This window comes from Blennius ocellaris (genome assembly GCF_963422515.1).
Source record: "Blennius ocellaris genome assembly, chromosome: 2".
NCBI lineage: Eukaryota > Metazoa > Chordata > Actinopteri > Blenniiformes > Blenniidae > Blennius > Blennius ocellaris.
The window spans coordinates 20,752,391-20,776,696 of NC_137651.1; the positions used below are offsets into that span (position 1 = coordinate 20,752,391).

Sequence of the window (24,306 nt, forward strand, 5' to 3'; positions counted from 1 at the left end):
CCACCTCTGCTGCAGCCCTCCTCCACCTCTGAATCTTTCTACCACCTCACCCCTCATTTGAAAATACCCTGCTCCAACTGCCTGATGAGGAACCCAGTCTTTATTTCTCCCCATATAAAATCAACACCAGCCACAACTGAAAAACAACTCCAACAACCACAACAGTCCCCGGGGTTCCGACCACATCAGCCGGCTCCGTCCTCCACCTCACCATCTGCTGTCCTCCGCCCACACCAAGTCTCTCATCACACTTGATCTGGACAGTAGCCTGGCCGTGCCCACGAGGGGCAAGGCAGATGGCAGAAGCGTTTATAGCCCTGGATATTTGGGCAGGAGTTCAAAAACCACACGAGGCACCATGAAAAGAGTCCCGTCCCCTCCTGTCCCTGGCTGTGTGCTCACCTGGACTCGTCTAAAGCCGCCCTGCTTACATTCATTCAAGGACGCGCAAATAACATGGATTGGACGGATGAATGGGTGAAGGGGGGGATCCGCTCGTGTCTCTTGAATGAGGAGTCAAAAAAAAAAAGAAAAAAGAAGAGATCATATTTCCACCTTCCTCACAAGAGGTTTTCGTGCCTCTGTGGCTGGACTGACTTCCTCACACAGGTAAAAAAAAACAAAAAAACGTGTGATTCACGCGCTCATCTCCCAGCACCAGTCGTTGCTGTTCAACAAGTTAGACCGAGGCTGACATTATAAACTAAGGACCGAATCACAGGGTGACTTCCAGACAATGAGGAAATACTTTGAACGGGAGTCTCGGCGTGTTTCTGGCCGGATTCTCCAGCGGACTCCCGGGGAGAGACGCTCCGGATCGGAGCCGGTAGAACAAGAAAGGCGCTGTTGTGGAGGAAAACAACTTGAGAGAAAGTTAGACGTCTCCAACCTCGCGTTAGGATTCCACCGAGACAAACGGAAGAAAGACGCCAAAACTTACCTGCGTCGCAACACCGGGAATGTTTCACGTCTTGAGGAAAAGCGACAAAACGTCCTTTTTTTGTTTTGTTTTTCCTCCTCCTGTGTCTGCGAGTTTCCTCTTTTCCCTCGGTAAACTAAACGGCGGTCGTCACGAGCCTCCTCACGGGCTGGCTTTCACTTCTTGAAGAGGAGAGTTTTGTCCAGAGAGGAAGGGGGGGACGGGGGACTCGTCCAGTCAGCCCGTGTGGATGTGAGAGGAGAGGAGAGGAGGCTCTCTTTGTTCCTGCTGCGTGCTCCGCGACTCCCAGCTCCGCTCTTGAGCACCAGGCCGCCGCTGATTGGCTGAACAGATCCGGGATCAGGGAAAGGTGACTGACGTCAGGTTCGCGGCAACATTAAAGTCCTTTGGCACCCTCCACCGCCCCCTCCTCCAAAGGGTGAAAAAGAAAAACAATCGCGACAAAATAAACAATAAAAAACAAAACAAACACCAATGTTATGTCAAGTAAGAGTATTAGTGTCACTGAAGAAAGACAAAATTCGGAGGTTAAAAGAAAACAACAACCTTATGCACTTCAAAATGCCCGTGGATGTCAAATCACATTAAATCACTTAATTCTTCTGTATGGGGTTGTTTACTGCTTATGGACATGTGATTTTACACACGATTTCCTCGGTTAATATTAATACATTTTATAATCACCCCTGGACCGTGTGGATTTTCTTCTTTTTTTTTTTTTTTTTACCTCGACTTGAAATTTCAAATTTTTCTGAAGCACATGAGATTTTTTTCTTTAGCCTCCTTATTTGTTTTTTCCTTCAGTGACCCTAATTCTCTTCCATAATACTGAAAGTTCTGAAGCCACACACCTATTTATTTCATGAAGCTTCAATTCCCCAGGCCAATTCATGACCTGCATATTTTCATCTTCATGTTGCGTCTTCTGGAAGTATCTGTGATGAATGCAGTGTAGGAAATAACTCTTTATAAAGTAATAAATTAATCAAGTAATGCGCAACACTACTGATGTACTTTCTGATTCGATACCAAGTAAATCTAAAGTGGATTTGACTTATATACGACCCATTTACATAACGTTTCAAGTGACAATACGTCATTTTTGCTTTTTCATTTCAGAAAGGTTTTGCATTTACTCAGAAATTATTTGAAAATAATGTCAATTTACACAGAAAGGTCAGAAACACTGAAAACTATGTAGTTGGTGGTTGTTTTTGTCATGAAACCACACACACACATGCACTTAAACATTAAAAACAGTGAGTACACAGATATTTGTGTGGACAGACAACAAAGGTGGATCGTTATTATGGGGAACTCATTGATAAAACTACGACGTCCCAAGTGAACATTGACTGGTGTCACTCCGTTGGCTGCTATTGTTGTTATCGTCCAGAAGAACGCAGTGTTTTTCAAAAATTGCATTTTCAGTGGCTCTGAGCACCGTTGTCATGTAAATGGCCACCTGGAATGCAGCAAAGGTTTTCTGTTTTCACTTGATAATGTTGTGTCAACAAGGATCCAATGTTGCAGTGCCACTGGTTGCCTACAGGGAGCTTTTCCTTTCTTTTCTTTTTTATTAAGGAATCATCAATGCAGGACACATGAATCTTCTCTTGTCCCAACATTTACATTTTCAGTCTTCAGATGGAGCATGTTCCAGTTTCAACATCTGATGCATTGTTTTTGTACCAGTTTGAATCAGAAAAGAGACTTTAAATGATTTGTACAACAAGACTGACCTTTTTATTCCTCGCTCTCGCCACATAAAAAACTGGTTTTATGGCCGAGATGAACCCTGTTCTATCCGAATCCCGGCTCGCACACAGCTCGCAGGTCTCACTACCAACACAGCGATCCTCACGTGCAGTAAAGCGCCACGTAAACTCAGGCTTGTTCAGTCAGACTGGCCATCAGACAAGTGGCTGGCGTCCACGTTAAGTCCCCCTCCGAACTCCCAGTCCAATGACAGAGGTGGGGACCTCACCTGTTAACAGGATCGTGAACACGAGTGATAGAGGCTTGCATGGAAAAGGGCTCAATGTGTAACGTGGACTTCCCTGAGCAGCTGGCCTCAAATCAGTTCCAACGACAGGCAGCGAGTTGAAGACGACGTGGTTAACGACACTGAGATAACCTCATCTGACACACAGATGATGTTCCCTTCCTCTTCAGACTGAGTCATAAAGTCACTATTGTGACATTTCTTCATAGGTCTGCTTGATTTACAAGCAGTAAGTCAGATGAAGAGATCAATCGCCTGCCCGTTAAACCCAGAGCTGCACCCCAGCCACGAAAACCGGAGAGAACGTACCAGGTCCATCCACAATCTGTCACCGCAGACAGTAAAGGGTCTGGCGCTCATAAAGTTGAAGAGAAAGCTGATCTCAGTGAGGCAGCTTCAGCTGAATGTGACTCACAGTTCCCATGCCGTGTGTGTGCACAGGCAGTGAAATGCGGCTGTTGTGTAAGAGAGCCGAGCCCTGTGCTCGTCTATTGTCTGTAAACCAGGCTGGAAGGGTTGCAGGTTAAAGTGTGTTGTCTGCTTTTCACCGGTAACGACTCCCCAGGAAGCTGATCTCCGAACTGGGCTGCACCAAATCCTCTCCGAGTCCCCCGACACATTTCCATCTCTGCATTCTACGTTTCACCGGGATGTATGGCCGCTGTTTCCTCTGTATCACAAATTCCCTTCCTTTCTCGCCGTTGTCCCACTATTAATCCACACGATGCAGAAGAGGATCACAGTGTCACTGAACACAGCAAGCGTTTCTGTTCTGAGAGGTCTGAATTTGCTCCATGCGATCTTTTTATTTTTACTTTTTATTATTTTCACGTAGGTATATTGCAAAAAAAATGAACAGAATCGGTCAACTATAATCTCAGCAGAATTGAAAAACACTCAAAACACTCACAGATGAGAGTCACAAGAGTCTGCCGAGTTGTACAGACACTGTCCAATGTTCAGTCTTATTCCGACTCCTACAGATTTAAAATGAGTTCATTCAGAAGTTCTGGCTTTCGCAAATTTGAGAAGAGGTAGAATCAAGCCTGGTTGCGGTAGTCTGTCCGAGTCCAAATTTGATGGCAAGGCGCTCATGTCTTGTTTTATTTCCTTTAGAACACAACAATTGTCACAGACTCTCTGGGTTTATTGGGTTTCAAGACCCTCCAAAGTTAAAGCGGCGGTTCCTCTTCCGCTCATCAGCAAAGTCTGAGACTCCAATCTGGCAACGTTTCACATGAACCAGTTGATTATCTGAGGCCACATTGAGTGACATGTGGAATATCATTATCAGTCTGTGCGTATTAGCCAGATGGGATGAGCATATTTCAGGCGGATACAGCATGCTGCCAGTCATTATGCGTCTAAAAACATCATATAAGGATGGGTGGATTATCATTTGATCAACTGGCAGTGTCATAAAGACGATTCCAAGGACAACTCGTCTCGGCTTGTCCGTGCACCAGTAAAGAATGGGATCTAGTTTCGGAGTCATCGGCTTCACGGGGGTGGAAGCCAGGTAGAAGCCACACATGTTTTCGTCTCACGTAGTTAATTGCTATAGAATTCTTCAATACCCATAGGATTTTTGTTCTGATTCTGCCTTTTATGCACCATACAGGCCAACAGTTACCACCCCGACCAGGATTGATTCACACAAGATGAAGATTGCACAAGAACCCTGAAACTTACATTTTTCCATCTTAGTTTTTTGCAGTACATAATAAAACCCCTTAGATTTTTTTTTTTTAAGGCAAATCACTTGAAACCTGAGAAATAAAACGAACACCCTGATGAGAAGTTATAACTTTGGCCGGTCGGATTGCTGAAGTGTCTTTATTTCTGGCGGTTCAGGCATGTGAACCAGTCCTTTCATACAGAGACGTCCTGGTGTTTTAAACAGAAATCCACACAGTGTGATAACAAACTGCCCATTCAAATGGCCACAGACACACTGAGACCTCCGACTGGCTTTGATATGGTAAATTACCCCCCACCCCAACTTCTGGTAGCTGGGGTTGTTACAAAAGGACAATAAGTAAAGGACTGGGATCAATTCTTTTTAGGCATGTGGGATCATCAAGTTGCATTTCAATGAAAAGTGCAAAGACGTTTGAAACACCTTCATTTAAATGACTTGTCAGACTGATGTTAGCAAAAATCACTTGTCACTAAAACCTTTGTTCGCATTTTGGGAGTAAATCGACTCAACTGCCTCTCTATATAATCACAATTTTCCATTGATAAGACTCATTGGAAGCATTATTATTCTATAATTGGTAGGAATTTGAAAGCTATTAAAAATGGCCACTGATGCCTGATAAAGGTTGAATGCGGAGTTTCAGTTGAAGTTACAGTTAAAAAAATGGGTGTCATCCCAGATAGACGATTCTCAGTTAGACGATAGTGTTTTTTCCTCCCCAGATACATTTCAGTGACCGAGCAAATCTGACTGGAGAGGACAGAAAACCTTGTTTTGGATTTGGGTGCATTACAATGTTTTTTTTTTTTTTTCCAGGTTTAGCCTCATTTATGAATTCACTTTTTTTTTTTTTTTTATTTAAATTGCAGATTACTGAATGAAGACCAATAAATGTAAATCGTAGACATGCTACCTAGTCATTAAAAGTATTACAAAAAGTATTACAAATGGGATTTTTTTTTTTTCTGTGTGTTTATTTATTTATTTTTTCTTCAGCGACCCTCAGCCCTAAACTGGGGCAGCACTGGGTTCCTCCATTGGGGCGATTTCCTACAGAGCGCTCTTACTGCACATGCGCATATCTCTCCCCCTCCTTCTGTTCATCCACTTGTAAACAAACATGGCGGATCCGTAGTAGTTTGAGTCGCAGTCAGTATTCTAGTTTTACCGTCCATATCAGTAGTTTTATAGTTGAGACTCACCCCTGATAGCATCCCGTGCGTCAACAGTCCATACAGATGTCGGGTTTTATCAATTTCCTTCACGTTTATAGCGTATTTTTCTCTGCACATATATCTGTGTGGTTTCATTATAAAATCAAGCTGCAGCGCCCTCCCATGGTCCGGCATACTAACTGAACGCAGAAAGGAGTTAGAATTGAATAACAAATTGGAAAATGGGTTTCTGAAGCTAAAGTTGTTCAAAAAACAGCCTCCTCTGCAGCAGATTGCATTTTTTTTTTTTTTTTTAATCTCCCCAAATGGCCTCAGAGAGGAGGAATCTGGATGGACGTTGGAAAAAGCAGTCATAAAAGGGCAGATGCAGATGAATCTCCTGATATATGCATCCATGTAAAGACTGGGAGAGGACTTTCATCTTCAAACATACAATCCTGATGCGGATTAGCGGCCAGATATTCCCCTCTCTTTTTTTTTCCAGGATTAAGTCTGACATGGAGCCCAAAGCCTATTTCTGCATTTCCTCTCTGCTTCCTCCTCCTCCAGCCACTTCTCCAACACACATCAGGCCAACACTGCCCCCTGCTGGAAGCCACACCATCGCACCTTTTATATTATTTTAAATAGATTTTGTATTTTTGAGAGTTGACAAATTGTTTTAACTGTTTTGCTTTTTACACATAAAAATGTTTAGTTTTTGTCTTTTCTACGAGACTTAAAAAACAGAAAACGTGTTTGAAGTCAATTAATCGGTACCCAGGTGCTTATTTATGTTTAAGACAAGACACACACACACACCAAAAAAAAAAAAAATCTCTAGTAGAAACCAGATATTTTACAGGCAGAAGGTAACTGCACTCCATCCACTTTATTGATTTTATTGTTTTACAAAAAAAAAAAAAAGAAACAATGAGAGAATGCATAGAGCAAGCTGCTCGGATGGAGAGAACACAGATGGGGGGGACAAATTGGTTCAAGAGGTTTAAATTTTTTTTTAAAATAAAACAAAACAACACTGTTTGCAGGTTTTTAAACTCTCACACAGTCCACCAACGGCACACCGACACAACAGGAGATGCATAGAATTTTAAATCTCCTTCATTACGGCAGAATCAAAGTGTCGAAATGCAGAAATGTCTGTATTTCTGCAAAATCTGCGAAAGAAAAAGACAAAAATTTCTCCAAGATGAGAGAAAATGAGCGTTTGGTTGATATTTTTTTGGGATGAAAATGGGAAAATTAGAGTGCATGGTGCTGCTTCCTCGGCGTCTGAAAGCATGAATGAAAACTGTTTCCGTGAAGAAGGGAACGGATGAGTAAAAGAAGAGAAAATGTTCACATTAAAGCGGGGAGCTTTTTCTCAAACTCGCGGCGGAAAATAAGAGGATGATAATTAAACAAAGCTTGGTGTTGTACAATACGTAGACCTCACTTCTCGTCTCAGGTTTTCGTACAAACATCCAGGAATGCATCGCTGCCACATCAGGAAATTAAAGTCTCGTCAAATTCGACGACGCCACGTCGCTAAACGTCTTTATTTATGCAATAACTGGATAGTTTTCATTTTGTTGTGAAGTCTTTCCAAATGACAAAGATATTAAAGCAGAACCATTTTTACTGTTACACTTTTTTAGGATCGACATTATACACGTTTATTTAGTATTTTTTTAAGTTGGTGAAGTGAGGAAACGTTACCACGGTAAAGCGTGGCCACTTTTATTTTACGTTCACGATAAAGTTTGATGACTATGTTTGTGGACATTTTTTATTTTTTTTTAATAACGCGATAATTAATAAATCAGTAAGTTTTATTAAGTTTGGTGCAAAATTTTGTGAAAATAAGTGAGGTAATGTTTTCAAATTAAAGTATGAATGCGTTCATTTTATGTCACGGTACATTTTTCAAGAGACAATATAATTCACTAATGTTTGCCATTTTGTGAGATAATGTAATAAGAAAAACTTGTTTAAATATAAGCTAAAGTTGATGAAATGACGAGATTGATGACGTGGAACGTTTCACAATAAAATACTACTTGGCAGTGTTTTACATTTAGTTTTACGAAATGTCTTGATATATTTCTGCATTTCTGAACATTTTTATGTGACAATCGAATCTAATAAATCAGTTTAGAAGCTCGACATTTCATTTGATGTTTCAATGTGATAAAAAAAAAAAAATTCTTATAGAGGGGATCCGTCATGTTCCATCAAGTTTTCCATCTGAAAATAAAATATACGCTAAAATTTACATTACTGTTAAGAGTGCAAATTAAAAAAACAACCCCAACAAACTAGGTTTAAGTTCATGTCGAAATTCAGAATGAAAACGTTAACGGTACAATTGTGTTCCAGGATCACGATACAAACGTTAAGACTAAATGCATCTCAGAAGTTCCTTAATGTTTGGAAAATATCAATTCACATTAATTTCACGATATTATACTGTGACGCCGTCATGTTATAGCATGATGGAATGTTATAGCATGTTATAGAAGATGAAATAAAACCTTCATTCTGTTCTATTTTAATGTTTGTTGCATTAAATCCAGATACAACTGTATGTGCTCTAAAAAAAAGAAAAGAAAAAGGTTTTACCCTCAATTTCACTTATAAAAATGAAAGAAAATCACATCTTTGTGAATTTTTTTTTTACTACTCATCAGTGAAGCTCTCTGGCGCCCCCTCAAGGTGAAACCTACCCACATTTTTTGCAAAGTACTGTTCGCCATAAATGTTTATTTCTGCTGTGGCAGCGACACAAATCCCCACAAACAAGGGTTAAAAAAAAAAAAGACATTATCTTCCAGTAACATGTAAAACATGAATATCTGGTTGAAATACTGCGATTTTACTCGTCGAAAACACAAACTGACTCGAGGAAAGAGTGGGCAGAACCACAGTTTTTCCTTTCTTCTGTTTGAGAATGTGCGTTTTGTGAGGAGCGGGTTCTCTAACCCCCCCCCCCCCCCCCCCCCCCCGACTCTCTTCCAGTGTGTAAACTCCAGAGGACTCGTCCCTCGCCGGAGTCGTGAGATGAGCTTTCAAGACGGAGCCAAAGTGCCACGAGAACTAAATAAGGGTTTGAACGAGGAACAATTCGGACATATTACACAGGTATTTCATACACACGTCTGTTAAAATCTGTTAATTAATCTTTACTTCACAACGGGTCAGTGTTTTAGGTTTGTTTTGTTTTTTTAAAATGTATTATTATTTATTTACTTTATTTATTTAAAGTATTATTTACATCCCGGCAAGTTTGAATGGACGATTCGATTCTGCTTTCAGTTTGGAGGCTCCTTCACCTCCATCCAGTTGCAGAGACTTCAACATTTCAACAATGTAGCATCATGGGATAGTGGATTAAGTCATAACGTGGAAGTTTCCAGTAGCAACGTGACAGATAATCTTTAAAAAAAAAAAAAAAATTGATCACGTAAAGTTGCCAAATTTTACAAAGTGTTAAAAAACACACATCAAGTTCGCACATGTAAGTCTTAAGTAATAATCATAAAAACAAGCCACAGAAAAAGACATTAGTTATGACACAAATGCCGTTGTGCATCATGAAGTAACAGAAAACTCTCACATGATGTTCTTTGGAAGCAAGTTAATGATGATGTGAAAACTCCCACATTGCATCGCGATAAACTTTTTTCCCCACATAATGCTTTCAAGTTTTCACGTGGCAATCCGATACGCGGTTCTGCCAGAAAACTTGGATGAAATGATCACGAGGCCGACGTTTGTACGTTGTTGGTCCCCGGTCAGATTTCACTCTTTCATCAGTGTCAATACAAGAGGACAGACTCACGACACCATCTGGTGGGACAAACTGGTACTGCGACACTGGATTAGAAGGTTTGGAACCACAGGGGGTTTGGAATAGATGAAGAAATCTTCACTGTGCTCACACTTTCACATGCATGAAAGTCTTAAGTTTTTCATCCAGGAAACTCAGCTACTACATTAAATTATTATTTTTTTTTTTAAAGGTCGTTTTTTTAAAATCAAAACTGATTGTTCAAATGTAAAGATTGGGATGTTTGAAGTAGTTGGAACCTCGATACTGCGACTCTAATACGCACAATTTTCAACGAGGTGTGTTAGCATTAAGTTAGAGAGCAAACTTCCTGCGTTACGGGTACAGACAACATTCTGGTAAGTGCTTGTTTTTAAATATATATATATATGCAGATTTTTCACTCGTCAAGCCTGGTTTCACATAAGTCGGACTTTCACATCTTCACACAAGGCACGTCTTCCGTTCGCCTCTACTTCTCATCATGTGACAAACTCCACAGGACTAAAGCGTTCTGCAGTCCCAGGCTGCAGATTATTAATCCCACCTCCAGATGTTTTGGGAGCTCCAGGCTGTGGTGGTGAGGGATGCAGGGATTTATTCCTCTTTGTTATTAGTATGGTTTAGGGTGAAGCAACGCTTCGGTGTGAACACCGGAGATTTGTATGATGCCGGTTCTTGAGAACCGGCGGGACTTGGAACTGGTGGAGGGGGCGGGGCCACAACTGATTGGACATTAACTCGCAGGGTTGAGGGTTTTAGTGCAGGAGACAGACACATTAGCCGGTGATGCATTAATGCAAAATTTATGGCAAAAAAAACCCGCCGTCGACACGGGTGCGCTGAACCGAACGGATCGTTATTTTAGCGAGAACTGTCGCGTCTCTGGTTTGGTTGGGGGCGGATGAAGCCTGGCGGGAGAGGAGGACACCGGAAATTCCCTCCTCAAATCGACACGTCTCCACCTTCATTGTGCCACATCCTTTTGGTTACAAACACAAAACATTATTTATTTCAAACACCTGCTTGCGTCAACAAAGATGGAGGCGCCGTTCGCCGCTGACGCTTCTCCAGAGGCGGGGGCGGGGTGGGTCACAGACAATCGTCCCAGAGGAAGTGAGGTGGAAGGGTGGATGGGTGAATGGGGCCTTTAACCGTTCAGGAGGTAGACCACCAGCTCGTAGGTGCACATCATGATGGCGGTGTTGGGGATCTGGCGGACCAGGTGGGTGGTGAGGCCGCGGTAGAGGGCGCGGTAGCCCTCCTCTTTGGGCACCGTCGTTAGAGTCTGGAAGAAGGAGCGGTACTTGGTGCCCTCCTCACGTAGCCTGGTCCGGATCACCTCTGTGCAGGGAGGAAGGCAGGGGGGTTAAAAAACACAAACAAAAACAAGGAACGACGACCACCTGTAAAAGTATCCCTACACTTCCAACCTCGCTCAAAAACGTCAAACAACCAGCAGTGTTTCCTCTTTTTGTCAACGCAGTGAGTTTATACAAGTCATCAATGATTGACTTCTCGATTAACTTGTATACGTGCTGAAGGCAGGACGGCGCAGGACTAAAACAAACTTTTAACCTCTGCCGTCGTCAGCAACCATGACGACACCGGAAACAAGCTCGATATGATGTGCACACGTAATGATGTGATAACGATTGATAACGGTTTTTATTCATCACAAATCACCGGTACATGATGTTATTGTCCGTCTGCCTCCAGATTTGTTCTTGTAATTGACAGTGCTCTTTCTGGTTCAGATGGTTAAGACTTTTAATTAGTCGATCTCGTAATTTTTGTCAATAATTGTACGTCATACATGTTGAAACCAGCGGAAACGTAAGTGCTGCTGGTTAAATCCAGTCTAGCTGGAACATGGAGCACATGATCTACAGAAGAGTTCAAACAAACCCAAGTTAAACAGGTATGGTTAGACTTTTCAGTAACCCATAAAGAGCTGAAGTGTTTAGATAAAGAAAACTGTTGTATTTATATAGGAGGGGATGTTCATTTGTCTGCGGGAGGAATTTAGAGATCAAGTTGTGGCAGAACACCACAGACTCCTAGATCACTTTCAGACGTTAACGTCTGCATTTGTCTTTCAGATCAATTACTAAAGCAGTAATGGTATAAATAGAAAGTTGTTTTCTTTTGCCGATTCAACTTTTTACTTCTTTAAATTGCACTATGGGAATGAAGCGTTTACCCCTAAATGCCAAAAAAGCACTTTGTATGAGTCAAATGACCATTTACAAAAAAAGAAAAGTCTATGTACCAGAACAAATAAACGTCTTCATGACTATTTCTCACAAAGTCATTCTATTTGGACTCTCACCATGAGGATAAGCGATAGTTGTGGCACAAGTCTTGGAGGTGGCGGCGGCGAGCATCATGCCCACAAAGTCGGACGCGTCCTTGGACGAGTCCTCCTCCTCGTCCATGTTCTGCGGCGCCTTGGCCTCCAGGAGGCGCCGCTTAATGTTTTCATAGATCACAAAGTGGATCACAGTCTCTGAGATGCCGGCGTAGGACGCCGACATTCCCCGGTAGAAGCCTCGCAGGCCGTCCGCCCGGTACACCCGCCGCACGCAGTCGAAGGCGTTCATCCGCCGCTCGCCTCGGTTCCTGGGAGGGCGGAGCAGAGCGTAAAAAAAAAAAAAAAACGAAGGGAGAATTTAAGAAAGAAAACAGTGGTCTTTCCCTTGCCGCTAATTTGATCTATTTTTTAATCAATACACTATAAGCATAAAAAAAATGTAAAAATAAATGGCGATTTTGCAAGTTGGATTGTTATTTCCAGTCGCCACCAAAACTTTTATCGAATTACCAGTAATTCACCTCTTATCACCGAGAAAACTCGCAGAGGTAAAAGTGTTTTTACCTCGCATCCAGCTGTAAACGGGTCTTTATGAGCCAGATGGGGTTGGTGGCTGTGATGGCTGTAAAACCTGAGGATTCATAAAAACAGATTACACACAAACACAAACCCGTGCGCCAGCCACACACTGATAATATCAGGCTCAATAAAATGAGGCTTATGAAAGAATAACTGACAACAATAAATCTATCCCATGCCATTACAAAACTGCAGTGACACATGGGAGAGGATGAAAATGAGGTAGAAGAGGTGGAGGAAGTGAGGAAAAGGAAGGATCTGTGGCGAGTACTCACAGCAGACCTCCTCACAGAAGCAGACTGAGACCCCTGGTGGAGCGGGGGTCTCATGTAAAGGCCTAAAACAGACACAGGCTGGTGTGTAGCAAAGAGACCGGCATGCAACCATTTCTCTTGATCAAGACCTTTCTGCTGACTACAGCCAATAAATACTGGAGGAACTCCCAACAGTACTGCAGAAACCAAGGTCGGTCATTTCCCCCCCTCTGTTGTGGTGCAGGGTATATGTGGGGGAAAATGTCTATTTTCAGAATAGTGAGAAAAGAAAATCGTGGAAGAATCTGCTGTTTTCTTGGTTTTTTTTCTCTCTCTCTCTTCCTTCGACTGGGGACTGAACAGGTGCTGAAGCTAATTACTGTTGAGAGCTCACAATGCGGCTGACTGCTTACAAAATTCTGTTTCTTTCGCCACATAAATAACGCAAGCATTACAAAAGATGCAGCATGATGGAGAGCAGAAGCAACCTCCAAATTCACGGTTTGAAACCCCCAGAATTAGCACCCACACAGCCTGTTGCCGACACAGTGCTAACCTCCGCTGTCTGAGAGCTGAGCACGGTCCAGGTGAGCTCCGTCGCCTCCTCTAAAAGCTTTGCCGCTGGACGGACACAAGCGGAGGAATGCTGCCCTTGACCGAGGTGTTGACAGGTCCGAGTCGTACGGGGGCTAAAAGTAGCCCCACGCTGGGACGGCAAAAAATAAACTCGCACTAACACGCTGAGGGGCTGTCTGGCTGAGTGACCCACATCTGTCTGGTCACAGGCGAACACGTCCCTCTCCTTCACATACAAAACCGACAATCCACATGCTCATATGTGGCCTTTTATCCTTAGTTAAGACCATGTGCAGACGCTCAGGAAGCACATCTGGTGTTTTCTGGTGTGCAAAGCCCATTAAAAAAAAAAAAAATAAATAAAAAAAATGAACATAATGTTAAATCAGCTATGGGAAAATGAATGTCCTTCGAAGAACTACGTAGCGTGGACTAAGCATGGTGGGGGCAGCATCATGCTGTAGGGATGCTGTTCAACTGAGTACCATTGCTCAAAAACACTCAACATTAAAAACGTGTAATTGAAGCTGCAAAAACTTGCTGATGCGTCGCCTGTAGTCTGTTAAAAACTTGCATCCTGAAGGCAGCTATGTCCCGAAAACTGAAAGAATAAAGAATACCTAGCTAAATACGTTTAATCGTATGTATTAAAAGGGGCTGTGAGATGCTGGATGAACTAAAGGTAATAAAGAACGAGCAGCGAGACTCGATATTTACGTTTTACTCTCAAGTGGTTCAACAGATTCTGAGGGGGTGAAGTCGCACTATTCAGACAATTACTGCAATCTATCCAAAGAATAAGGAAAAAAAGAAAAAAGAAAAGAAAAGCGATGATATTTATATAAGCGACTGAACATTTCAACCCCGGGTCGATAAGTTACCTGCCATTCCTGCCGACACCATGTGCACCTGCGTGGAGTCCGCCTCCAGCACGCCGTTCAGTTTCTCTTTGGCTGTGGAGTAAGCGGCGAAGTAGATCGCCCTGTTGAAAAGAAGAGTCCAGAGAGTTGGAAGAGAGAAATCGTCAGGATGTGTTCAGCCTGCAGTCGCCCTGTGGTCTATCAGTTACAGCACAACAGTAAATAAAATGGCTCCCAGTGTCGGCTTTAGCTTAACGGGCTGGAAGAATTCATTACGACTCCAGCGGCGGATGTGATATTTTCAGCAAACAAGCGGGCGATTCAGTTCGGGGCTCGATTTCACACATTTTCTGGGAATTATCCCTGCTTGTTCTGGCTAATTTACCAGATCATAAATCTCACGGGGCAAATATGGCGGCGCAGACAAAAGCGGCTCGGGGAGATGGTGATGGCTCTCAAGGCCCATCTATCACATCAGACGGTGTGTGTTTGTCTTTTCATGTGCTTCATCTCACCTCCACTGCATAACGAGTGCTAACAAAGCACTCGGAGTCTGCTTAGCAGTGCAACGTTAGCCGCCGGCCGCGGACATTAGCCTCCACTTTGCTCCTCTCATTAGCCCCTGGAGCAGTCAACGATAATGAGTAGCTACTGATTCACACACACACACACACACACACACACACACACACACACACACACACACACACACACACACACACACACACACACACACACACACACACACACACACACACACACACACACACACACACACACACACACACACACACACACACACACACACACACACACACACACACACACACACACACACACACACCATCTGAGTAGGCAGATGGAAGCTTGAGGTGAAGCCTGTTCGTCACTGAGTAACCATGAGCAGGTCTGCAGGAGTTACAGGGTACCGCCGTTTTCCGCTGCCACGCGCAAAGTGCAAAACTGAAGAACAGGCTCGAACCGATCGGCACTTTCCGTCTTTGAATAACGGTGACACACTCGTGAAAATAAAAAGGTAGTTCTGATAAATCATCAGCACCTCAACAGGAATCACACATTAATATCTACCAGATTATAACCGGAGCTTGGAGACTGGGTCATTTTCAGTGACATTCAGACTCTAAAGTCTGTCGCCATGCCACGTGAGGTAAGCATGGACAGTTTTATGTTAGGAAGATTTACATGCAATGTGACATATACCGCTCAGCCATCGTCAAGGGTAACGGGGAGCTGGAGACTTTTGAGGCCGATAACAAACGACAGGCTGGCAGCGCAAAGACACAAATCTCTCTACTTTACCGAGACGCACAAGAGAGGGACAAACCAAGTTTGTTCAATCCGATGAAGCACACCTGATTGCAATGAGTGGCTCGTCATTGGGCCTTTTCACAACCATGGGTGATGACATCACCATTAGATTCAGGCATGTGGAAGCAGGGAGAGGACTAAAACATACAGGACAGGGCGAGAACCAGAGCTGGAGATCTCTGGTCTATATTCTATGTGAGCACAACAATGAACTCCTCTCATATTGGGAGCTGGGACTTCGAGACATTTCATGAGAGATCAGAGGATCTCTCCTTCCTCTCCCGGGATGTGACGTCGCGTAAACAGGGGACGGGACGTGCGGCACGTTTTGTTTCCGTCAGGAGGACATGTAGGTGTACAAGACCACGGCTGGTGTGAAGTGTCAGCAGGCTGCTGCTGTCCCACAACGTACAACTGAACACATGTTAACTAAATGTTAGCTCACCGCTCATAGAGCGTCCGGACTCGGTTTACACCGCTGAAGCAGCCACACAAAGCAGCCACACCCACTTTTTTCTTTAGTTTTAGCATTTCATAAACAAAAGATGCCCTTAGGTGTGACTCATGGCTGTGGACTTTAGAACCTGGACGTCTCTGGAGTCTGGATATTTCCAAAATATCCACCAATAACGCATGCATACGAATGCAGCTTTTCATGAATTGAGTTATCTTTAATCATGCCAGGAAAAGCTGCACTTTTTTTATCCTTCCCACAAAAAAAAAAAAAAAAAAAGGCAGTCACACTCCTGTACACATGTGAATATATTAATGTGCTCACCTGGAAGGTGCCACGCCCACGAGGTTTGGCCCCAGGCCCCTGAAGAGAGAGCGAGGGCCTTCTTTCTCCAGTATCAACCTGGAAAGTGAAGACAAACTTGAAGGTGAACAGATTCGTCGTTAATCCACGACAATAAGTTGTGCAAACAGACCACGTTTACCAAACAGTGACAGATGTACAAGCCATTGGCTGCCTTCATTCTAACAGTTTTCATTGAAGTCGTTTTGCAAGTATCAGCGTGATAGCATGCTTGCAGCAACACAAACGTGGCCATCAATCAGAGGGGATTTGTGCACTGTAGCTCTGCGTGCAATTGACATTTTAATTAAAATCACATCTCACACTGGTTTAACTTCTGTCTCAAAGATGTCTTTTAGAATGACAAGGATCAATGTTCACAATTGAGCAAGTCCTTATTCGGGCTGCACATAAGCTTGTCGAGTATTGACGAAATGATCCGGTTTGCAAAAAATACAAACACTTGCGCAGATGACTGTGTTGTCTTTAAGCCTTGATATTTATTCTTCTGAATAATTTCTCTTTTTGCACAAAAACTCTTCTGACGTCTATGTTGCGCAGCTTTAATTTTCATTCTCCATTCTCGGACCGCCTATAAGATAAAGTATCCTTCTGTGCATGTGCCAGGACCTTTAGCCCACTTTCAAAGGCCTGGAAAAAAAAAACAGGTTGCCCAAGAATAGAAAAAAAAAAAAAAAAAAACCCTCCAATATTTTTAGACGTTTGGACATCACAAACTCAACAAAGTCCAGGAGACACCTTACAATGGACAAAGAGAGTGGGTTCCATGTGTGAGGAACATTCAGTGCACTTTTGAAGCATGCAGATTATCAAGCTGCACTTCTTTCCTGATAAACAAGCGAGCTGCTTCCCGAGCAAACAGGAGGAGTTACACCCGGCCCTGAAAAGCTCATTTATACGTTTTCTGAGAACTGCTCAAAAAACACAAGCTGCGTCTCAAACCTCTGAGTCATGTCTTCATACTGGTGTGGCAGACTCGCTCGGCTGCCCTGCAGAGGTCTTTTCAAAAGCGAAGGCCCTCACCCTCTACCTGCGGCGATAAACCCACAAGCACTTCAGATTCATCTGCTCATTTTTCTGTCCTTTCATGAGAATCCCACAAAATGAAAAGAATTACCAGCCGGATTTGTTTTGAAATTTCCTGTTTGGCTGCAGCGAGCGTCGCGTGCATGTGAGCTTCTGTGTGAAGTTTTCCCGAACACTGAGGTTTCAGAGGCGCGGGAGCGGAAATCAGTCGGACTAAACAACAATACGCAGCGCGTTGAGGGAGAAACCTTCACTCTGCAGAAATAATGGACCATTAACTCAACTGACGGGTAGGGCACACATCAAACTGGACTGAAATGTAAACGTAGGCCTGGGTTATGCGACGACGTCTCATGTGGGAACACGCAAGCGCTTTGGAATTTTCATTTGAGAAAAGTGTTGCGTTTACAACAGCAATGTTTTAATATCAATGCCCGTTTCCAAGCAAATGGCACGATGTAGTTTTCCTGAAGATTCACCAGTGAGTCCTGTTTTTGGAATGAAACATGAACACGAAGAACAAAACACTATTACCATTAGCACACAGACATTTAAATGGACTGACGACCAAGTTGGGTTACGATTCCGGGACACCGTCAACTATAAAACTACCAAGTCCCGGGATAATATGACTGGAGTCATGACATTCTGGAGGCAAACTTAACTATTATTGTCCATCTAGTCACACATGTGCAGAAGAAATATTTAAAAACAAAAAAGTTGCCCCCCCCCCCCCCCCTCCTGTTTCCATGGAGACGGGATTCAGAGTAATTTTTTTTAAAGTTGCATTTTCAGAGGCTCCCGTCACCGCTGTCGTTTAAACGGACATTAAAACGCAACAAAAGGTTCGTGTAAACACGACCCAAAGCTCAACGAGAACAAATTAACAAATACATTTCTACTGTAACGGTAAAACTATGTATAAAATCATGTGGAGTGCCGTGAATACTATGTCTTACAAAGAATAAAAAAAAATGCTTAAATACATGTTAAATTCAAGATGCTTTGAAATTTGTACTTCCAAATAACGTCGCTCCTTTCTTTTACCTCAAATTCACACCAGACGTCACAAGGCCCGTGTCCTTTTTTTTTCTTTCTTACTTCTAAAAGTTCTGCACACCACTCCAAATGTTGACATTGTGACATTGCACCAATGACTGGCTGAGTCGGCAAATCTGTGAAGTGGCAAGAGTTACGAGTCGCTTGGCCCAGAAATGGCTCGTTTATCTCTGCCCTTTCCATCACCACGTCACTCTTTAAGCTCTCTACACACATTTTGTGACTTTGGCCCCTCATGTCTACACAGGGGCCCGGCCTCTGAGGCAGCAGAGCCCCATGCAGCTGGCCCGCTATGTTCACCTGCCGAGCATGAATGCGCAAGCGCATGGACACGAGGAACTTCAGTTCAGTCGGTCTTTTGTGATACGTGCATTGGAAATGGCCACGCTGTTCATACATCCGAGCAGAAAAGTTCCTGGGTACCTACTTGAGACAGTGCAGGGGGCCGGGGGGGGCCACTCGGGCCACGCTGGCCCCATTGACGGTGCTGAGCTGGACCTCAGACACGTACAAGGTGATGGAGGACGACTGCAGACGAGTCTTCACCACTTCCAGAGGACAAGTCAATATGGCTCCGACAGTGCCCCCACATCTGAAGACAGAGATTAGAGGGGGGTGTGAAGGCCAGGAAAACCGGGTCTGAGCGCGGACAGAACCAAGCAAACAAAACAGTTCTAAAGTTTTGCCCGAGCAAACTGGCAAAGGGTTCAGTTGGTGGAATTTGAGCCATCCCCGGCATGTGGAAGAAGCAGCTCAATGCTGCAGCAGTGCGAGTCAGGAATGTTTTGTGTCTCTTACGTCCTTTCAGTTTAAACGAATAGATGTACACACATACATGTATTCTCAGGACAATGAACCTGTCATTCGTCACATAACTGGAAGTACTTCCACTGTTGAGCAGCTTTCAGTCTGGGACACACCTTTGCACAGTTACATATAAAGATGCAAATATGTTTATACTACAAGGGCCATTACAACATTATATATACGGTTATAACAAAGGTGTAATCGATATATTTAATTCTATTGCAGAATGTCAGGAAACTACTGTTACATTGAATTGTCAAACAAGTTGAGCCACAGAAGTAAATCAAACTCAGCCTTTCCAGTCCTGTAATACCACTTTGTACCACAGGTCAGGGTAAGCCTACATGACAGCTACATGAATAACTAACTGGATAAGAGGTGTTGATTAGAATAGAATAAATATTATTAACTCCCAAACCCAGTTTCTAATATGGCCATGCAAGACAATTATTCACCCACTCTGGTCAGAAGAAGAAGAAGGAAAAAAAAATAATTATCAGTGAAACTGTAAATATGGGGATGGCTGAAGCTGAGAAAGCCAACTAATATATTTCCTTTGTTTTATGGACACCATGGAAAAAACTAAGAGTCCCCTCTGCCGGTGTATAGAGTTAATTCTTGACGTTGACTGTGTGGTCGGAGTTTGAATCCCGGCCGCAAAAGGAAGGACAACCTGCAAAAATAATAACTTCCTGTACAGATTCATGTAAAAGGGAGCAGCTGAATAGGCCTGAATTTAAAAAAAAAGCGGAAAAAAAAAGCAATGACTTGTTTATTAGTGAGGGGTAGAAGAGTTTGAACCTTCTTATTAGTGAGGTGGAAAGAGCTTCACTTAATTAGAACAATTAAAAATTGTAGAACACTCTCAGAACATTATTAATAGTATTTTAATAATCTGAACTTTCAAGAAAGACTTGAAGTGAGAGAGCAAGAGCATTATCTCCATGTACTACACCGATTAACTGAACTTCACAGGGACACACTTGGCGGGGCCAGACAGGAGGAAGAAATCAAAAGTTAACTGGAGTTAATTTTCAAACGGTGTCAAAAGTGTGGAGAGAATCCTATCAGGTGAACTCATGATGGGGCACGCACGTGACACGTGAACACTCCTGAGAGAGCAGCACTTCAGTGTTAACTACGGTTCGACGTGCAAAACAATGTCAAGAATGACACATGGCTGCTATGGACTGGGTGTTCCTCAAAATATGGGAAGAAGGCGGCCGCCAAACAAAGCCTATAATCTGAAAGATACGGTGAGTTTGCATAATACTACACACATTAATCAAAGTGTTACCCTGTAATTATTATCATCATCAAAATTGTATTTATTTTTTGACCTTGCTTTCTTCTCAGAAAATAGCAATCCTGCCAGGAAAAGGCACCCAGCAGACCCCTAGATTTCTGCTACAGTTTGAGAGTAACAGCGGCTGGGAGCAGTGATTCCCATCAAGGGGGCACTAAATATTAAGGGGGGGGGGGGTGCGAAGCCCTTGTTTTAAAAAGGTTTAACACTTTTTCTGTCTTGAAATCAGATGAGGCTGCATTTAATTAGGTCAAAAAAAGTGCTTACATTATATATATATATATATATATATATATATATATATATACACACACAAAGGTAAAACTTGCAAAGTCAGCAGAGTGAGAAGAAATGGAGGTATTAAATTGAAGAAAAAAGGAGTGTGCCAAGACAATCACAGAATATTGCTTCGATGAGCTGAAGGCATCTTTTGTGGTGAATAAAAGTTTGAACCTAAAGCAGAACGAGTCCAACAAATACCACAAGACCACGTAAACCCAGAGTTTATCCTTCGGGGAAAAGGAGCTGGCGTAAGGAAGAGGACTAAGGACTGGGAGTTTAAAGGTTTGATTCCCACAGTAGCTCTCTGAGCATGACCTTTGACCCCTTCATGTGTCTGCCCACTGCAGCATTGAGAAATAGGCTATGGAGACAAGAATTCCTCCAAGTGGATTTATCAAGTCGTTAATTAGAACAACCCCTCCATCATACACACCTCTTGTGAATCCTCACAAAGAGACCCGACTGCAAGTTAGCAAACAATGGTAGTATTCATATACACCGATGGGTTGTAATCACTTCAGATTCTTGGGTGTAAAGCTATTAAAATACTCCAGTCTTGGCATACAAAGTATTTCCCACAGGTCATGCTTTGGTATACATCTAAAAATCAGGCACATTTATGAAGGTTGCACAGGCTAATGTTGCTCAAACATGGCAGGTCCTAAGTGAGTGCATACATTTCCTCACTGATAAGTGACACTACCGCAAAATATTAAATTTTTGTGTGTGGAAGACGTTTAACCTTCCTAAATCGAGTTTCCACCCCCCCTACTTTTTCTGAATGACCTTCAGTGGGAGTGTGCCTACGTTTGTTTTGGTGCACACTTAAAGCCACCGCTCACACTAAACAAAACCAAAACACTAAACCCTGATGTTAAACCCTCATGTTTTAATCTAATCTGGGTCATGTTGTGTATTTCCTGCACTCGTGGTGAACACACGCGTCCACAAACCACTCATTTCATTCATAAATGGAAAAAAAATTTAATTGCGACGTCAACTCCTCCGGAAGAGCATGCAATGGGTTTGACTGGTCACCTGACATAGGACAACAATATTCGCGATTACAATCAAAAGCTAATCCCGGGTAAAGAACCTCGATGTGAATGTTGTTAGCAGCGGTTAGCTAAAAATACTCACCCTCCAGCAAACAGATGAACTAAGGTGTCTCTTTGGCTCATTCTGGATCATATTCGGGGACCTTCCGCGGGGCACCTGGGGGTGTGCTGGAGGGGTGGATGTGGAGGGGGGATAGGGGGGGTGTGAACACCCCCGGAGGAGCGAGGAGGAGGCGCTCAGAGCGGCTGTGTTGTGGTAGAGGTCAGCTGGAGAAGCCGCGGTATGTAACGGCTAGCAGCTAGCTCACGTTAGCCGCTGATGCAAACGGCTCTCCGCGAGGAGGAGGCGGGCGGTGAAAAGACCGCCGGAGCGGAGCGACAGGTCACGGCGGCTGCTCTTGCTGAAGCTCGGCGATGCTACGGCGCGGTTATTCTTTTCTTTTCTTTCTTTCTTTTTGGTTGTGAATGCTGGTGAGTAATTCCACACTTGAAGAGCCTCCGCTCGGCCTCATCCAAGCTCACGCGCTGCGACTCACTGAGCTCCGCGAGGCTCTGCTCTCAGTGTTATCGTCGAATGGGAAGCCGCAAAACAGAGGCGCTGATTGGCTGAGGGGGCCGTGATTCCGCCCCCCTCACGTGACACAGCTGTTCCTTTGCAGACGGGCAGAGGTCCCGTCAGATGCTGATCAGGGAGTTTATCTTTATTAAAACTTAAAGAAAAAAGCCACTCAAGAAAAGCCACTCAAGAAAATCCTAGTGGATGAATCTAAACCGTTAGAGGAGACAAATCCTCACCGATGGGCGTTTCTAGACACCCTGGGGGCCCTGGGCAAGAAGGACTATGGGTTCTCCAGCCCAAGAATAATGATAAATGAAGTCCAGGACGACAGATCAGTAAATAAATACTTCATGAAATAATTAACATATAAAATACATATTTCAAACTTTAAACACAATATCTAAATGCCAGAAAAACAACTGAAATGTGCACATTTTTAAGTATGATAAAAGTGCAACCAAGCAAAAACAAATACACACACACAAAAAAAAACAACGACAAAAAAGCAAGGAATTGAAGTGGAAAGCAAGAATTGTGACACCTTGGTCTTATATCTATCGTTCACTTGTAGTGCAATGTTTTTTCTTAAAACTGCTGCTTGCAGGCCTTCGCTTCTGCAAATGCAGCCATAATATCTTTCCATATCGAAGGATCTCTGAACATCTCTCTCTATGGAAATCTGTGCTGGTCCTGTGAGCTTCTCCTGGCACAACAACAAGACTTATGGCATACTGTGCAAGCAAAGCTGGACTCCTTCTTAAAACAAAGATGTTAAAATTTGTGTAAAGTCAGAATAAATATGTGCTCTAAGTTTGTCATACCACAGAAATGTGTTGTTACTGTCAAATTTGAATGATTAATGTATACATACATATATACACGCTTTATGAATGTGTTTAGAAAGAAAATGGCAGAATTCACTTTAGACGGACTTAAATGTGCAGTTAACTTTTCTGGTGATTGGAGGAAGACTGGGAGTTTGGGACAAAGTGTCTGGGAATAACTAGGACTAACGTTTTTATGATATAACACACATAGCTTTTCATCCTCTTCTTGTTTTTCTTTTCTTTTCCTTTCATGTGCCCTGAGACATTTGTCCGCTTCATTTTTTCGGCGTGTTGATGCAGGGTAGTAGTGGGGTCCCATTAGAGAGATTCCCGACGTGTCATCCACATGTGTCCAGGGGTTTCAAGATGTGTCGCTGATATCTGCCATCTGTCGGGGGTCCCCTACTGGAAACTAGCCAGTGACAACTCCGAAAGGTGTGTGTTGTATGGTGTATGTATCATGGTATAGTTATCAGCATTCATTGCTGAAAATAAAAAATATTGACTTCAGATAATATTCCAAATAAAATGAGCTTATCATGAAGTCTGTATTTTTTAAATTGTAAAGTATTAAATAAGCCACCAGGAAATTAAAATGGGTGTATGGCAATAATCTTGAATAATCAAGCCTACATATGGCCTTCACTATAATATTGCATTTAAATCTTTGACAGGAGGATAAAAACTAAACATTATTCACTTCATTATAATAAAATGACACCAACAGAATATAACTTAGAGAGCACTTTAACAAAAACTTCAAGAATATTGCAAAAATGAGTCTCTGTTTTATAACCTCTGATTTAGTCTTTCCCAAAGCAATTATATCACATTATTGGAAGGAAAATTTTCTGTCAGAGGATAAAAGAAGGAGTCAGAAGATGATTTCTCAATCAGCATCACATTTGATGCATTATTTTGTTCCGTAATTACTTCACATTGGTCATTTACATGGCAGTGTCCCATGACCAGCTAGTATGATCAAATAAACAGAAGCTCATCAGTGCAAGTGCTGTAAATGTA

The 24,306-nt window shown here is 42.9% G+C and overlaps 2 protein-coding genes across 3 annotated transcripts in view; both read right to left on the minus strand.

The window, feature by feature from the left end:
* The window catches only part of LOC308135522 (SPRY domain-containing SOCS box protein 4-like), a 63,743-nt gene extending 62,687 nt beyond the window's left edge, over positions 1 to 1,056 (minus strand). For both annotated transcript variants that reach the window (XM_080503571.1, XM_080503570.1), the window contains exon 1: positions 941 to 1,056. The gene's annotated coding sequence lies outside the window, so the exon portion shown is untranslated. The remainder of the gene's footprint in view (positions 1 to 940) is intronic.
* A 5,631-nt stretch (positions 1,057 to 6,687) lies between these two features.
* Positions 6,688 to 22,409, minus strand: LOC308138582 (solute carrier family 25 member 36-A-like). The gene is made up of 7 exons (XM_080507769.1): positions 21,980 to 22,409; positions 18,872 to 19,036; positions 16,321 to 16,398; positions 14,235 to 14,335; positions 12,509 to 12,575; positions 11,963 to 12,252; positions 6,688 to 10,974 (listed from the first exon to the last, which is right to left on the minus strand). The coding sequence occupies exons 1-7, from the start codon at positions 22,018 to 22,020 to the stop codon at positions 10,781 to 10,783; spliced, it is 936 nt and encodes a 311-aa protein (XP_080363895.1). The 5' UTR covers positions 22,021 to 22,409; the 3' UTR covers positions 6,688 to 10,780.
* Between the last annotated feature and the right edge of the window lie 1,897 nt (positions 22,410 to 24,306).